The 18493-nt window shown below is 33.8% G+C and overlaps 2 protein-coding genes across 2 annotated transcripts; both read left to right on the top strand.

The window, feature by feature from the left end:
• Nucleotides 1-293: 293 nt before the first annotated feature.
• LOC123714624 (60S ribosomal protein L19) lies at nucleotides 294-2158 on the top strand. Its single transcript, XM_045668977.1, has 5 exons — nucleotides 294-393; nucleotides 589-695; nucleotides 835-998; nucleotides 1253-1443; nucleotides 1989-2158. Exons 1-5 carry the CDS (start codon nucleotides 389-391, stop codon nucleotides 2122-2124), a joined length of 603 nt encoding a protein of 200 aa, XP_045524933.1. The 5' UTR covers nucleotides 294-388; the 3' UTR covers nucleotides 2125-2158.
• Nucleotides 2159-4419: 2261 nt separating this feature from the next.
• LOC123714602 (probable peroxisomal acyl-coenzyme A oxidase 1) lies at nucleotides 4420-16333 on the top strand. The gene is made up of 12 exons (XM_045668944.1): nucleotides 4420-4620; nucleotides 5313-5472; nucleotides 7258-7426; nucleotides 8116-8239; nucleotides 8507-8912; nucleotides 9202-9364; nucleotides 11215-11405; nucleotides 12607-12756; nucleotides 13085-13190; nucleotides 13955-14107; nucleotides 14839-14955; nucleotides 15871-16333. Exons 1-12 carry the CDS (start codon nucleotides 4503-4505, stop codon nucleotides 16012-16014), a joined length of 2001 nt encoding a protein of 666 aa, XP_045524900.1. The 5' UTR covers nucleotides 4420-4502; the 3' UTR covers nucleotides 16015-16333.
• The last annotated feature ends 2160 nt before the right edge of the window (nucleotides 16334-18493 follow it).

Genomic DNA, 18493 nt, shown 5'->3' with positions numbered 1-18493 from the left:
CATTTTTGCATAATTGGTATAAATGACCTAGAAAATAATTTAAAATATTTAATTTAATGCGGTAACAATAATTAATAAAAGAGTTTATTTACAACATTTTTATTTAATCACACGTTATTTATGATCTTAACAATTTGTGAGACAAAGAGTTTACTGTTTACACTTTTCATTCATTCATCAATTGACATTCAACGTCAAACAGTAAATTATCAAATGGTTCAAAGTTGACAATGACAACTAGGTTTAAAGTACATCTTGTCTCCACAGATTACTTTCTGTCATTTCCGTAAACTTAAAATTTTTGATAATGGTAACTTTCATGCGCAGTTGCCAAATCTAAAAGACGCCATATTTCTTTCTTGTGTGCGTTGGATCTCACCGAATTAGGATGAGGTTAGATTAATTGTATTTATTTAATTTTAAAGGTTTTTCGGCTGTTTTACAATAAAATCGAACAGAAAATCGTGCAAATGTTACGTTGGATTAATTTTTGCATCATTTGTTTATTACTTTAAATAGTGTTCACGTTGTCAACAACGTCGGTCCGAGAAGCCATGTGGTTCTCACACACAAATTTTTCTTTTTCAGTTCCCTCAAATTACAGAAGAGGCTTGCAGCCTCTGTTATGCGATGTGGTAAAAAGAAAGTGTGGTTAGATCCAAATGAAATCAATGAAATCGCCAACACTAATTCCAGTAAGTATTTGTGAATATTAATTTCATGACAACCTTCTGTTATATTATGCACAACTAACGTAAAATTATACTTAGGAGGCCTATTTGTGTGATTAACATTTCACTACTCTTATGCTTATCTTCAAACTTTATATTATAGGACAGAACATCCGTAAGATGATCAAGGATGGTCTGGTCATCAAGAAGCCTGTAGCAGTTCATTCCCGTGCCCGTGTCCGTAAGAACACCGAGGCCCGTAGGAAAGGTCGTCATTGTGGATTTGGTAAAAGAAGAGGTACAGCCAATGCCCGGATGCCACAGAAAGTAAGTATTAAAGTCTCTTGTATTTATGATTGATTGTTCATTTTCACGATTTAAATCTTAGATAAAAGTCATAGGGAACAAGTAACTATAATTTTTGCATTACTTTTGTGACTTAAGCTTTAAGAAATTAAAACATCTGGTATAAATATGATTTGAAAGACACTAAAAGTTTACTAAGCCAATTAATGGTATTATTATCCTACAAACGGTTTCTGAGTATTTTATAATTATTGATAAAAATTGTGCCATTTTAGGAACTGTGGGTACAAAGACAAAGGGTGCTCCGTAAGTTGTTGCTCAAATACAGAACAGCCAAGAAGATTGACAGGCATCTGTACCATGCCTTGTACATGAAGGCGAAGGGTAATGTTTTCAAGAACAAACGTGTACTGATGGAGTACATCCACAGGAAGAAGGCTGAAAAGGCTAGGACTAAGATGTTGAGGTAAACTGATTGCTATTGAAATGTCATGCTGATAATGAGTTGTACAGGATTAGGGAAATTTACAATATTCTTATCTGTGGCTATTATGGTATATTGTGACTTAGCTTTTAAATTGCACTAGTGTTGAAGAAAATCTGGTCAATTATAGTTTAAACATAATATAATAATAAGCTTTATTATAACTGTCATTCATATACATTATAAACATGTGATTATTAAACAGCATATAACAATATTCTTATAAAATATTAAGTACCTATTTATTTATTTACTGTATTAGAACTATAAAGTTCAGTACAAGCTTTTCAGTGCATTTACATTACTCATTCACCACTTGTTGATATTATAATTTTTAGTGTACAGTGTAAATTTTTTTAGTTTTGGTTGATATTTTCTTTAGTTTAGTGTGATAAAAATTTTCAGTAGTCATTTATAAATACTAAATTACTTGCACGCCCCACCACTGAAGATTGGTACACATACACAAATAACAAGCCAGGACAAATCTTCGTTAGTATGTTTAAAATTTTCCCCATTGTCTACAGTGACCAGGCTGAAGCCCGTCGTAACAAGGTCAAGGAAGCGCGCAAGCGGCGCGAAGAACGTATTGCCGCTAAGAAGGAGGAGCTCCTGCAAACCTTCGCGAGGGAAGACGAGGCCGCCGTTACTGCTAAGAAGTAATTTGTAATATAACCAATTAAATATTGGATCCAAATTGTTGTTTTTTTAATCCTATTTTTGTGAAATTGACACGAAAGGGCAAAATTGCAATGGAAATTTTTTGTAACCTCTTATTCGGATAAAACACACATCATCTATATATATATATATACATTGTATAAAGCTTAACTACTTCGATGCTTCCATCGCCTTTATTGGGGTTGAGGGGGTGTTTTTGTAATGTAATAAAGCCTTTCTGTAATAAAGTATTTACAATATTAGCTGTTATTCTAAAGGTCTAGCATCAGCTGAACCGCTTGCCAAGTGGCATAGTCGTCCACCACTGTCGCTTTCGTTGCGCGGCACGCGCCGCCACTAAGTACCCATAATTATCAATATGTTGTTCTATCACTTATGTGGTATCTTCTACTACACTCTCCGTAAGATGGACACCATTATGTTAGATTACTGGATCATTTCTTTGTGCGTGTTTTCAAATCTCTTTAATCGGTGTTTAATTGGTGCGCTTCGCAATTCACGGTATTCTGAGCATTCCCCGCCAGCACATGTCAAAGGCATCGAAGATCGTCCACGTATCTACTCGATACAGGAAGATAGGAACTAGCCCGTATCGGCCTTTTTTGGTTTTGACACCAATTCTCCCAGATGTTGCCTAAACGTGTCATGGCATTAGCCATGCCGACTCGCTTTTTTCTCTCGGTGTCTCCGAGAGCTGCCGTTGTTAGAGATTTGGGATCCGAAATATATAAAGTGGTCTGATGCCAGGAATGTTGCAAGTTATACACGGAGGATTTCTGGTTCGATCACCTAACATTAGTTAGTTTAGTTTTTACTGTGTTAATAAACCTTCCCCTCGCAATATATTTATGGAAATATTATGTACTTATGTATACAAAAATAGTGATAAGTTTACTAGAATAGAACATACGCACAATGTTAATACTCGGAACAAACGCAGGCTGCAATTTCCCCGTACTAGACCATCTAAAGTTAGTAATTATTTTTTGGGAAAAGGGATACTCTTCTGTAATAAAATCCCAGAGGCTCTTTTATCTCTGCCTTTTAATAAATTTAAGACATGTATTAAAGAAAATCTGCGTAAAAAAGCTTACTATAGAGTTAACGAGTATCTAGTTGATAAAAGTGCCTGGGACTAATGCTAGACAGGCTTCTAATTAATTTGCGATGTTGGTTTTAATATAAGTGTTGTTTGATGATTTTCTATTTTAAAAGAGTATCGAGAGTTTTTTCGCTGGCTTTTTTTCTCGGCCCACACCCCCTTTCTTCTTTGCCGATGAGTAGATTTCTACCTATTCAAATTTAATACGTGACGTGGAATAAGTGATTCCTGTATCTTATGTTCCATAATAAACATTTTTTTTACGGCCATTACTCGGTCACCCGAGCCTTGTCCGTTATCTACCAGAGGTCAGGTGCTGCCGTCGCCTATTCATAACAAATCACCAACGCGTGCGGTGTCTTTTAGCTGGATCGAATTAGTGTTCCATTTTCTATTCTTAATAATCAACTAATCTTGAAATTCGTCGGAAACGGTGATAGGTGAAATATCGATGTGGGGATGGAAACTGTTCAGAAACTAGGGGTGGTTGAATTTAAATTTTTGAAAAAATATTTTACCTACGAAGGTAGGAGATATTATTTATTTTCCAAATTCCCAAATAAAACGACTTCAAACTCTTAAAATGTTTTTATTTCTAATAAATCACACACAAACAAAAACATTAAAGACATAATATATAAGTATATGCAGGGTGTCCCAAAAAAGAGTGTCAAGTGGTATACTTTGGCTGAAGTTTTTACTCCTTTTTCCCAAAAATGTAGTTCTTGTGACTTCTTGACTCGCCCCACCAAACCATCACTGACGCAGGATGATGACCACGATGTACCTTTACGCCCACTTGATCAGCTTCTTTAGAACTGTGAGCGTACACTTCATCATTTTGCTTATTGCAGTGTTCTTCAATTGTTTTCAAAATTCAAAGTAATTAAATGTAGTTAAAAAAATGCAAAATGATCCGGTTCAGCCAAGTAACGATAAATTTCATCAGTGTCAAAGAATCCACTGGAGCAGTGTGCGCGCCTCAATATAAATATTCCTCACCACGGCATCTACAAATACATATATGTACGTTTATTTAAAAATATATATAACTTGTCTTTTATGTTTTGACTTCTAAACGAATTAGGTTTTATGTTGGTAATGCGTTCAATAAATAATTAAATCAGTACATTTACATATTATGTTAGTTAAAAATGATAAATAAGCTTCGACGTATTGTAATATGAGTGTATATTTTATGTGCTTCTCAGTGTCCAGTTGTGCGCCGGGCTCGAGTGTTGGGTAGTCGTGTGTCAAAATGGTAAAAATTAATGAAGATTTGCAAAGAGAACGAGATAAGTGTACATTTAAAATTGCTGAATTGACAACTTTAATCGATGGTGGAAGGGATAGAACTGACGCTAGAAGGGAAAGAGGTGACTGACACTAATTACCATTTTTAGTTCTCGTAGCAAGATATATGGAGCGCTCTATGTTAATATGTTGAGTACTATAACGCATTAAGTTGTAATGTATAAACCAGATATGTTTTATATCTTTTATAAAGTGTTATTTAAATAATCGCATTTTTGTAATAGCTGAGTCCTGCCTTAATAGGCTAGGGCCCCCTCAACACCTATGAAATATACTATAGAACCCATTCGTATATCTACCTAATAAATAATATCGGCTCAAAGATAAGAGTCTTTCCTCCTTGTTTTTATTCCCTTTGGAGTAGAGACTCTTGGGTTTAAGTGCACAGGCGCTAATTAAGGATTTCAATTGGCTTCTGGTTGATAGTTTTGGCGACCTCAGCGCTAGTGCTTTCCTCGCTCCGCCAATAAGTATAGCAATACAGTGACGAAATGCTGCCAGCGTTAAAGGTACAAGGCTACAGGGACTAAACTTTTTAAATTTGTTTAAATTTTCTTTTTATTAATATTATGTAGGTTAAGAAAATTATAAATATTATATTCATTTCCGAGAGTGTGCGCACTACCACAAAAGTGAAAGTCAAAGGTGAAGTTAATTACCGGAGTTAAAGTTCGCTCGAAGTCTCGTTTCTGAATTATTTTAATCTCCAAAGTGGATTACCTAACATAAAACATGCCTCACGTATATTTTCCAGAAAAAGTTTTACTGAGTAGGACTAAAGACCTCGACGGTGTACCGGAAGAATATTTGAGTCACAAAGAGAAGTATGAGAGGGCTGTTAAAAATTCTGTGATACTATTCGGTTTAGTTCGGCAAATGCAAGAAGAAGGGAAAACATCAGTTACAGATTACAGGTAATTGATTTTGAATTGTTAATAAGGATCGTAATACTTGTTTTTTTATTATATATTCTTTTTTATGAGGACCCCTACGTACTAGCCTATCGGGCACGCAGTCAGATATGTGACCGAGTAGCTAAGTAGCAGGGGAGTGTCGAAGTCTCCCCTTTCTTAAAAAGGGACATTATTAACTACTCCGGAAATATCGTCATGATATTTATGGGCGAGACGGAGGCCGCTGACCGGCACCACCCGCGTTACCTTTCGTGCTATTAATTTCAGTGACATGTTTGACAATCTTCCGCAGAATTTTTTATTATATTGCTGGAGAGCTTGGTTATAACCGCCACTCTCAGTAGGTTTTGGCTCCTTACTCTGTGTAACTTCCCATAGCAATACCGACAGCGATACTGAAGTATTTCAGAGCCAAATTGACATAACGTTTTTCAAGAAAAGAGCGTAGGTACCAATTCGTAAAAGGCCCGCAACGCACTCGGGAGCCCTTTGGCCTTGAGTGTCTACAGGCGGGGTCATCACTTAACATCAGGTGAGCGTCCTGCAAGTTTGTCCCATGTTATATTATAAAAAACATACTCAAAGAGTCAATGACTTAGTACCGCGCGATTTCAAGGTTGCTATTTAGCGCTACGAATATTGAGACATATATCTTGATCTAGATATACCTTGCATACAAAAACGTCAGAGTCGGTACCACTGTTGAAGACTACAGAGTACCTATGCGTGTATGAATTCAATAGTTTCTGCTGGCGATGGACTACATAGCGAATTGATAATATTTAATAATAAATTACGTTTTTAGTATTTTTTGTAGATTACTCAATAATTGTTTCCGAACACAGAAGATTTATAAATTGTTTTAAAAATATCAATATCGTAATGCATTTTCTCCGTGCCTGAATCGTGGCGCGTAAGCGTAGCGTAAGCGCTGTAATTTTATTTAAATATTGTCTTTAAAATAAAACCATTGTTTCATCAGATTGTTTTCCAGCAATTAACATAATTGCGTGTGTTATTTTTTGTCAATTTTATACCAAGGTCAAAAAAGTCAAATAAAAATGTGCTTACACTTTCGGAGTTTGTTCTGACTGAATTATATATCTTTAGTTATTAGAAAACGGGTTTCCACGAAATAGATACATTAATAGTAAATTCTTTAATAACAAGGTTTTGTTAACGTTTTTTAAAGTTTTTTAAATTTCTAATTATTTTTATTAAATATTGTTTTTGCGTATAGTTTTATTGTTAACTGTTATTAAATAAATCGTAACATTAATGCCTATTAATCGATTTTCACACTTTAGGGGATCCTTGCGATTTCTTTAGCATGCAACAATCATCGTGTTTTAAATTCCACATTTGAATTCTTTACTTGTTAAGTTTACTAGAAATATACCTATTACATAGTATAACTATGAATATACCCAGTACCTAGTAGACCTAGTATTATTACATAGTATAACTAGTAATATATACCTATTACCTAGTATAACTAGTAACATGCATAGTACTTGCTATAACTTGGAATTAATAGCACGTCATCGAAGACGGCGCCAAGTCAAATCTTAAGAAGAAATCAGAAATAAACTTCTGATGGTATAACTCTTCTTCTGTTTGATCCGGTCCTTGTTATACACTAACCCATCTCTTCAGCGTGATAATATTATAATATTTGATTAAAATATATATTTACATCAATTATTATATCATTTCATATAATTAAAGCTAACATTGTGTAAGCTAGTACTATCTCTTTGATTTAATAAATTAAATTATTTCCAGAGACGTGATAACTGCACTATTGGCATCAGCGCAGACCCGCGATGGTTCACCCCTGGGTGTCCACTACATCATGTTCATGCCAGCTATTCTCAACCAAGGAACGGAAGAACAGCAAGCCCAATGGATGCCTCGAGCGTGGAACTCCAGCATAATTGGAACATACGCTCAGGTATTTAAAAATAAGTATTGACAGTCAGAAGGATATTTAATTTAGAAAACAAATCAATTGAACATCAACCATTATACATCCGTTGAGTTCAAGCACCTGAATCAAAAAGAAAGCAGCTGAGGTAGATATCTCGTCGCGAAAAAATGATATCATGCGATGTGCACGCCAGCATAGCTTCACCTGATATTATTTTTGGTGAAAAGGGTGATGCTATAATTGATGATGATGATGATGATCATGTAAGCACAAAACTCCTCTAAGATAAGTATATTTTCCAAAAGTGTAGATACACATTTTTTTACTATTTTAATAGAAATACATATATGTCGAATTAACAACAGCTCCAAAATTACTTATTATTCCCTCAACCAATTTAATTTATGGTTAAAAACGTACGAAGTTTTCCAGAAATCTTGGCCATCAATTTGTTGTTGTACGTTGCTAAGGACTTCTCCATTCTGTTTTCTAATATTTATTTGTAAAACTTAGTAATGTGATTCGCTAAAATAATCTTCATTATTGAAACATTATCGTGCTCCTTATAACGCCTTATACAGTAGATGATACTTATTTTGCAGGTTTTGCAATTGTTTTTCTAGATAGGTGTGCGAACCCCAACTAGCATTGTGGCATTATGTCGATGGACACGAGTTGGTCGCAAATATCTTATTACATTTCATATATTATAGACGGAATTGGGCCACGGAACATTCGTCCGCGGACTGGAAACGACAGCTACGTATGATCCATCCACCAAAGAGTTTGTTCTAAACTCACCCACTCTCACCTCGTACAAGTGGTGGCCTGGAGGATGTGAGTATGATAGTAAAAATTTGGATATAATTAAAATATAAAATGCACCGAGTATAAATTCCTTGAAGCTCAGTTATGTCTTCCATGCTAGCAAATTATATTTGACTTCACCGATAATGAAAGGTGAAAGAACGGCGCGTTTCGTTTGATTGCGATTGGTTGAAACGACAAAGAAACATCCAGTCTGGTATTATTACGTGAACTTACGATGTTCCCAAATATCCTTAGACAAAAACTTCCTTTCGAATTTATTATATACATTTTCAGTGGGTCATACGGTTAACTACTGCATCGTGGTAGCACAGTTATATACAAAAGGACAATGCCACGGAATACATTCATTTATTCTTCAAGTACGAGACGAAGAAACTCACGAACCTTTGCCTGGTATCAAAGTAGGAGACATCGGTGCCAAGCTAGGATTGAATTCGGTTAATAATGGCTTCGTAGGCTTAGATAATGTAAGGATACCTAGAAATCAAATGTTGATGAAGCATGCCCAGGTTTTGGAAGATGGAACGTATGTGAAGTCGAAGAATAGTAAGCTTATTTATGGAGCGATGGTGTTTGTAAGAGTTGTTATAGTATTCGATATGGTCAATTACCTATCAAAGGCTTCGACGATTGCTGTTAGATATTCGGCGGTTAGGCGGCAGTGTCACACGAAGGAAGGGTGAGTATTTGTAAATTGCTGATTTTCAAGCTTGACATTCAAGAACCCTACGAATTTCATCACATATACTATATATGTTCCCAGATATCGTTAACAATTTGTAGGGAATCAAAATAAAACTAAATCATACATTAAAAAAAAATCAATGGCGCAACAAAAAAGCGCGCTTTAAAAAAAATCATACAATTAACTTGAATAAATACCGTTGTACAATTGTGTTAAATGCAGTATAACCTTTTTAATTATTTCTGGGTCTGACATTCACAGTTGACAATTAACATATTTTTAGGGAGCCTGAGACACAGATTCTAGACTATATAACACAACAACACAAGGTCTTCATTTCTATTGCGACTGCCCACGCTTTGCGAGTGACAGCTAACAAATTATGGGACACGTTTAATACTGTGACTGAAGAGCTGGGTGGAGGAAATCTTAACAGACTACCGGAAGTATGTATCACATCTGTATAATTATCTATTCATTTTAGTATAGCAGTAGTTTTATAGGAAGTCTAGAATGTAATTCCAAATATCACTGCAATGGTCAGTTTATAGTTTACTAACCAATTTTGCGTTTTACTATTAGATTCGTTTGGTTACTTGATGTGTTAAGCAACTGTGGTTCGATAAAGGCACAAACAATTTTAGTTTTATATAATAGGTATCATATAATTAATTTTCCTATATCATCAAGATGTATGACGTAGAAAAAAATGTCTAGGAATTTTTAAATTGATATTAAAACTTAAATTTAATACTTTGAATAAATTTGAGCATCTAAAACGCCGACATTCTGTTCCGACTTTTGCTAACCTTAAACGTCCCCTGTTATTTTACTATCGGCGTTTCGATATATATTTTAATGAATATTACTTAAACTTAAAGTGCAAATTTATAAACATTTTTTTTTAATTTTGACGCCTATATATCTTAATATATATAAATCTCCTGTCACGATGTTTGTCCGCGATGGACTCCTTAACCACTTAACCGATTTTCAATTAAATTGGCACACCGTGAGCAGTCTAGTCCAACCTAAGAGATAGGATAGCTTAGGTCTTTAATTATAGTCGCAATTTTATTTTATTGCAAATTATTTGTCTATAATTAATTGACAGTCACAATTATCTGTTAACTCCAAAAGATTCTAACAGATGTCGATTGGATTGAGTGAATAATCAATAGATGGCACTGCTATGGTAAACCGACAAACGTGTCATATAAGCTACAATTCAATATCATGATTACCATGTGTGATTGATTGAATTTATTAAAGTATAAATTAAATTTATTTTGTAGTAAACGAAATACCGTGGAATTCAATTATTTCTACTTTTTAAATTTTTGGTGTTAGCATAGCCAACCACGTGTTACTTAAACCGAAGTGTAAATCTAATTCAAATTATAGTGACGATAAAACAGTGAAATTATTCTTTCGTGTCACGGTATTAAGGCTAACTAAAACCACATTAAGGAGAAACGAAGTTCGCGGGGGCAGCTAGTAGATAATTATATTTTGATTTAATTTGATCATAAGTAAAATAATACTATAAAACTTTCTTGCAAGTAAATAATTGGAAAATTCCAAGACAAAAGTACGAAAATAATGGTGAAAGCTTTGAGCAGGGATTTCATGATGATATTTTCATGAACATAATTTTAACATAGACAGCTGTATAAAGTTAACTAAGCTAGTGATACAATTATAATTTATTTTATATTTTTACAACTAAAAAACTTGCAAGTAAATACTTCGAAAATTCCAAGACAAAAGTACGAAAATAATGGTGAAAGCTTTGAGCAGGGATTTCATGATGATATTTTTATGAAAATAATTTTAACATAGACAGCTGTATATAGTTAACTAAGCTAGTGATACAATTATAATTTATTTTATATTTTTACAACTAAAAAACTTGCAAGTAAATACTTCGAAAATTCCAAGACAAAAGTACGAAAATAATGGTGAAAGCTTTGAGCAGGGATTTCATGATGATATTTTCATGAACATAATTTTAACATAGACAGCTGTATAAAGTTAACTAAGCTAGTGATACAATTATAATTTATTTTATATTTTTACAACTAAAAAACTTGCAAGTAAATACATCGAAAATTCCAAGACAAAAGTACGAAAATAATGGTGAAAGCTTTGAGCAGGGATTTCATGATGATATTTTTATGAAAATAATTTTAACATAGACAGCTGTATATAGTTAACTAAGCTAGTGATACAATTATAATTTATTTTATATTTTTATAACTAAAATTGTTATCGGACAATTTAATAATAATTTCAGCTGCATGCCTTGGCCTGTTGTCTAAAAGCTGTGAGTACAGCAGATACCGCGAATTGCGTAGAACGTTGCCGTTTAGCGTGCGGCGGACATGGGTATATGCACTCATCAAATCTGCCTCTGACGTATGGCCTGGTCACTGCCGCTTGCACATATGAAGGGGAGAATACGGTTCTGTTACTACAGACTGCTAGGTATTTTATTATAAGATTGTTAACAAAATACACTTTTTAAAGGATTGAAGCTATGTATTATTATTAAAAACTTACAATTATTTACATAATTTAATTTTTTGTCCGACGTTTCGCGTGCTCTTCAGCGTGCGTGGTCACCGTGACCTAAAAGAATAGGATAAAATTATGTAAATAATTGTATGTTTTTAATACTAATACATAGCTTCAATCCGTTCAAAAAGTGTTTTTCTTAATGTGTAAAAGCTATGTTAACAAAAGGCAATACTATATAAGATTGTTTTTTTGAGTCAGTACAAGTAGATACTTAGCATAATAAAACATTTTAACATATTAATTGATAAGATATGTCGGAGCAATCGCGCTGGTATCGGCTGTCATTTTAATTATTTAATGACATCATTAGATTTGTCAATATTCATAAACAATATTGTAACTGATTTGAGGGAATTTGACTTTTTTATTATGTAATAGGAGGCAAAGGGGCAAGAGGCTCACCTGATGTTAAGCGATACCGCCGCCCATTGACATTCACATTGCCAGAAGGCTTGCAAGTGCGTTGCCGGCCTATCAAGAATTGGTACACTCTTTTCTTGAAGGTCGAATTGGTTCGGAAATACTTCAGTGGGCAGCTGGTTCCACATAGTGGTGCTGAGTGGCAAAAACGGCCTTTGATGTTATTAAATAGAAAATGGCTGCCGATACCAGCCCCATTGCACCGACAAATATGTTCCGTAATAATTTTTTTTCTTGCGACTTTATTGCGACTCGAAAGACGATAGAGCAGTGTTTCCCAAGTTTTTTAGTGCCATGCTTCAAATACCAAATATCTAAGCCATTCACATATGTTATGACAATAAAAAACATTTCACTTAAGAAACGTTAATGAAACGGTTTGTGGAAAATAGTAAGTTTATTTTCAAAACATAATGTAAAACTGCCCAACATGATCCAATTGTGGGATCACCCTCTGTGCCCCCCCCACGTAAGGAAACACTGCGATAGACTATAGAGCTTGTTTTACATTTTAAAAGTCATAGACAATTTCTCTTAATATCCGTCTCATGTCACTTACCTTGTGAAGTCGAGGAATAAAAACTTATCGCTGTTTATCGCTATTGCTAGTTACAGAGTATGGGCCTAGGTAGGATCACCAGGAGGCCCACGAGGACGTGACGTGAGAAATAAGCGATGTTTTTTTTAGGTTTTTGGTGAAGACGTGGCAGAATGTTGACACAGCGAAATTAACGCCAACTGTGGAGTATCTAAAGAACACAAGATCGAAAGGTTTTATTGAGAAATGGCAGAATTCCACTGAATGCATCATTAAAGGATTTCAAATCGTTGCTGTGGGGTTTGTTTTTAATATGTTTTTTAAATTATGCCCTCATGGGTGTAATTTTCTAGGCTGGTTAAAGGTTGACTTTAAAATTAAGAGGATTTTGACGGAGTCAGAGGACCTGAACGTACTTTGTTCTTTAAAAGAAAAATAATTATTTCTCTTATTTTTTATTATTATTTTTGTGTTTCCCTGTGTGTTTTATTAGTAATAAATATTACGTCTGTATATGTCTATAATAAGTAGCAAGTCCGTAAGATCTTAATGAATCCGTGTTAATAGTTCGATATGCCTAGTTCACTTCATATAATGGCTTTTTTCTACACCATCTGTACTTTTCTAGCAAAATATCATCAAGTGTGGATCACATGCAGCAAAGAATATCTAATGGGATGGCTCTTGAAAATGCTTGGAACATGACGTCTGTTCAACTCGTATCTGCCGCTGAGGTAGTATATTTAGAACTATATTTTACTCTTAAAAGGCTCAAATATAAGTCTTTCCACCAACTTCGCTACCAAATTTTGTTCCCTTTGGAGTAGAGGATCTTGGGCCGTGGGGTTCAAGAGCACAGGCGCTAATTAAAGATTTAAGTTGGCGCCTGGTTACTCAACGAATTGGTAAGTTTAGCAATACAGTGACGAAATGCTGCCAGCGTTAATGGTACACTGCCACAGGGACCAAACTTTTAATTTAGTTTTCTATTTATCCATTATTACTTTTTATTGCTATGTAGGTTAACAATATTGTAAATACTTTTTTCACTGTATTGCGATACTTATTCGTTGAGCGAGAAAAGCACCAGCTCAGGAGTCACCGCTACCATCTACCAGGTGCCAATTTCAATATTGGATTTACGCCTGGGCCCTTGAACTCCACGACCATGGAGTCCAAAACAAAGGGACGAAATACTCCTATATTTTTGCTGGTTATTGTTTCCCGCCTGCTCTGCGGCCTCACCGGGTTTTGTGCTTGTCCGAAGGAGGGTTGACTATAAAACTTCAAGGGTTAACATTACATAACAAATAAGACTGCTAAGATATTTTATATGCTTGTCGTAATATATAATTAAACTTAAAGTGCTGTAAAAAACGTAAGGTGTGTTAAAAAAGTACGCGTAAAGAGTAGATTTGTTTAAAAGATTCTAAAAACTGGCAAGAAACTTAGAATAAATATATATTTCTGAAATAACAGAGCTTTTTTTCATCTTCAGGCTCATTGTCGTGTTATCATCCTGTCAATATTTTACGAAGTGATGAATAAAGCAATGGCTACCGTGTCCCCAGAGCTGCGTAGAGTTTTGCAGAAATTAGTTGAACTTTACTGTGTTTATTGGGCTCTGGAGAAAGTTGGGGATTTGTTACAGGTATCTATTTATAATAATCTTTGTATAAAGTGTGAAAAATCATTATCATGTGGGAATAATTATCATAAATAGTGTGATGAGGAATGTTTGGATGTATAATTAATAAGTTATGGTTTTATATGACTGAAATAAAACGATATTGTCGAAGAGGTCGTAAAAGCTAGAATACACGAAATATAATACACGCGGGCAAAAGATAGACTAAGTTAAAAAAAAATCACTTAAGAACACTTTAAGAAACAATTACAAAATATAATTATATAAGTTTCTTAAACATATTATTAATATTCCGCTTTCACCATAGAACATAAACAGCAAACATATTTTGTGACAGTGATGCACTTGACAAACAGAATCTGTTCAAATATGAAGTCTGTGTTTAAGTCCTGCACGAACATATCCACACTAATCTAATCATACCCAAAATATTAAAAAAAAATCTTTTCTTGCCAAAAATTCTTACAAATTATGGCAACCGTTTAATAGCCTGGCTACGTCGATTACCGGTACCAACTCAGTTGGCGCCTTTAAATGACGTTTGACGTGCATTATGATTGACATCAATTAAAGATTTGCGTATTAATTATTACTTTTTTCATTGAGTTGTGTAATTGTTAGTAGTCGGTGTAAATATTTTTGAAAGTCGTAACGGAAATAAAGATTCTATACCCATAGATTATATTTGCTTTTAACCGACGTAAAAATTAACTCAATCGCAAATATGCTCGCAGTATGCTCCAATTGCTCAGAGCGACATACGAGAAATGAAAAGCTGGTATGAAGACATTTTGGTAGAACTTCGACCAAACGTCGTAGGCCTTGTAGATGCATTCGACATACGGGATGGTGTAAGTACTAAGCTGTCATACTTCTAGACTACACGTGATCTTTATTCATGCTACAGATTAAAAGAGCTAAACTATGTTTGGTAGTAATTATTTATAAGAATTTGAAATATACGGTATGTATAGCCGTAACGTATCTTATGACTTTGCAATAAATAAATAATTGGATCGTAATTTAAAGCGGCAATGGGCTATTTGATTAATGGGTGACAAAATATGCAAATTATTATTTTTAATTCTGATAAGTAATGTCTTTGACACTTCAATTACCGAGCAATACATATAAAACCTGGCTTTAAAACTTAAAGCGCATTAATAAATTCTATATAATTATTAATTTATCGAAAAATTTATTTAATAATTAGTAATCTTACAACTAATATACATATTATAAAACAAAACACTTAGACAATACGGAAAGCCAAAACAGATTACATAGATAAACAATATATATGAAAAACAAACCAAGTAAACTAGTACATTTATGTGGCATAAAGTTAAAACTATTGCCACAATATTTAAAAAAAAACACTCAAATTTAACATTTGAAACAACAAAGAAGTAAGTATTTGTAGAATTGTAGAGTTATAATGAACACGTAAAAAACTGTTTACGTGTGTACAGTGTACAGTGTAGCGACGCACACCAATACTTAACAGTATCAAAAATAACAATTTGTATAGGTTCTATAGAGATTTTAATATCTTGTCAAATAGCCAATTATACCAAGATATTATAAATATTTTAACTTATAATATTAAATGAGTTTATAATAATATATTAATAAGTTTTACCGATCGACATTAGTGTGAGAACCGTGTAAAGTCTTCTCGCCAATACATCTTTGATTGAGACTGTCAATTGTTAAGAGATAATAGACATCGCTTGTATTCATAGTTTTATAAATATTTATTATAGATACTACACTCAACCCTTGGAGCCTACGACGGGAGAGTGTATGAACGACTCATGGAAGAAGCTCTCAAGTCACCGCTCAACGCTGAGCCTGTTAATCAGAGTTTTCACAAATACCTTAAACCATTTATGCAGGGAAAGTTATAGAGGAAGTTTTGTTAGTTACGTACTTGTAAATTAATAATAAATGCATATAAATTAATATATTAGCATAATGTATATTAAACTGTTTTTAATGGAAAATGGAAATTTGTTTTGTTGGATTTTATATGGCGTGTGATGCGATAAATATTTGTATCCAAAGAAATAATATACGACTCTGTATATTATTTCTTGCATGCCGGTTTCCTCATCATGGTTTCCTTTATCGCACGTGCGTGTGTTAAATACGGACATAGACAGAAAGTACATCAGTGCACAGCCGGGGATCGAACCTACGACCTCAGAGATGAGACTCGCACGCTGGAGCCACTAGGCCAACACTGCTCACATTCTTTATAATTACATAGTTATAAAAAGGTTTAGGTTTTAAAATTTATTTGTTTTGTTTATATTGTGTGTACTTTAATTTTTTACATTAATATTTTTCTATTAGTACTAAGTTACTGTAAAAATAGGAAATAAGGAAAATAAATAAACATTTTATTCTTTCTCTAAAATAACATGTAAATCGTAAACCTAATACCTTGTACCTATGTGTTGCTGCTGTGTATTGGGTAACGATTACACGCAACGGAAGCCAATAAATATTTTCATTAAGCGAAATTTCTATTCGTGTCTCATAGCTTTTTATTCTGATCGAGTTTCTGATATTGTCTTGAACAAAATCCAATATTAATTAAACATACACCGTTTAATTAGATACATGTTGGAGTTCGAACATTAAACTTTAACCTTTATTGTATTTAACGAATCACCGATGGACGGGTTGCTGACCTACGGTAAGGCTGGCACGCTATTACAACGGTTTTTTTATCGTTTGAATTAAATATCGTTCTTGGTCTGAAGGGCCTTTTTATAACAGCTCAGCTCGAGAAGTTTCGTCGATCGAGAACTCTATTGGAGATTTTAGAGTTCTTATACTTTAGAGAACATTATTTAAATAGGCTATTAATGGCAAGTAAGTATTGCAATACAGCGAGAAAATGTTGCCAGCATTAAAGGCACACTGTCACCGGGACAAACTTTTTATATTTGTTTAAATTTTATATTATTATTATTATTACTATGTAGATTAAGAATATTGTGTATATGTATTTGTGAGCAGGAAATGACAGTATGAAAAATTATGATTAAATGAAAAAAAAACTTGTTATGTTTATATTATGTTTATCATTGATAGAATCCACATAAATTATGGCTTTCAAATGTATTTTGGTTTTTAATAACGTTATGTAACTCTATGATTTGGGCCCCATAAGAAAAGAAATATTCTCTAATGTTGGAGCGTATTCAAAATAAATTTACGAGATACATTTACATGAGGTTGTATGGAGTGTACCCACATTACCCAGTAATGTATCCAACTTTGTTTGTCTTGGGTATGGTGGGATACAACAAGTTAGAAGTAAGGATTGACCTAACTATCACTTTGTATTTTTTTAAGGTCCTTAGAGGCAAAATATATAATGCGGAAATGTTATTAATGGAGATACTGAAGCTGCGTGTGCCAAATAATCACTCTCGGCGTGGTAAGCGATCGCTATGTTATTGCTTGTGAGACAGATGTTTTTATTTGCACACTGGCTGAATTCACAAGAATTGCATTATTTATAATTAGTTATAAAATGGTTTAGATTTTAAGTTTTTACTTGTTATGTTTATATTATGTTTTTAGTTTGCATTAGTATTAAGTTACTGTAAAAATAGGAAATAAATAAATATATTATCAATAAAATAATGAAAGAAAACAATTTTTTAACCGGATTAAAGCTATTTGTATTATTATAAACTTGTAATTATTTACATAATTTAAAATTTAAATTTTTCCGACGTTTCACGTTCTTTACAGCGTGCGTGGTCACGGTGACTGAAGACAAAAGGTGTTGAATGTCAAAAGTATCACAGCTGTATAGAAAGTTGTGTTATCTGTATTTATTTCCCCGGAGTTCGTATCGACTAAACTAAATAATGGTTAATTTATCAAAAAATCTATAATTATTAAAAACGATTTTTATCTTCCAGTCACGTTTAGATTAGTCTTAATGTAGCATGCTTGTAAGTAATGTCTTGTATCTAAACACCCTTCGTCGCTACTCCACTTTTCGATGCGACTCTTGTTAAAGCCTGGATCTTTTTTTAAAGCTTTTAAATAAGTATTTAACTGAAGTCAGTTTCGCTGTCGCTAAAGCTTGGTGTGCTCTTCGAGGTATAAAGCGTAAATTCGGCCACATATGGAGTACTGATCTCACCTCTTGGCGGGAGCACCCCAGACCAATTCGATATAGGATCCATCTGGAAAATAACGTACCAAGTCTTAAAAGACCAGTAACGCACTTGCGAGCCATCTGGCAATGTGAGTGTCATGGTATCACTTAACATCTGGTCCTGACCGTTTGCCTCCTATTACGTATAAAAAAATGTAAATTCACTATTATAGTTGTACCCCGCGAACTTCATTTCGTAT

Source organism: Pieris brassicae, chromosome 9 (genome assembly GCF_905147105.1).
Source record: "Pieris brassicae chromosome 9, ilPieBrab1.1, whole genome shotgun sequence".
In the NCBI taxonomy this organism is placed as follows: Eukaryota; Metazoa; Arthropoda; class Insecta; order Lepidoptera; family Pieridae; genus Pieris; species Pieris brassicae.
Note: the sequence above shows the minus strand (reverse complement) of the source record. Positions and strands in the feature narration are given on the sequence as shown.

Bases quoted from the DNA above. Each gene is read 5' to 3' on its own strand.
- LOC123714624 (XM_045668977.1), top strand. The intron at 999-1,252 runs GTAAGTATTAAA...GTGCCATTTTAG, and splicing joins ATGCCCGGATGCCACAGAAA to GAACTGTGGGTACAAAGACA. The intron at 1,444-1,988 runs GTAAACTGATTG...CATTGTCTACAG, and splicing joins GCTAGGACTAAGATGTTGAG to TGACCAGGCTGAAGCCCGTC.
- LOC123714602 (XM_045668944.1), top strand. From the start codon at position 4,503: ATGGTAAAAATTAATGAAGATTTGCAAAGAGAACGAGATAAGTGTACA. The intron at 8,240-8,506 runs GTGAGTATGATA...ATACATTTTCAG, and splicing joins CAAGTGGTGGCCTGGAGGAT to TGGGTCATACGGTTAACTAC. The intron at 14,108-14,838 runs GTATCTATTTAT...ATATGCTCGCAG, and splicing joins AAGTTGGGGATTTGTTACAG to TATGCTCCAATTGCTCAGAG.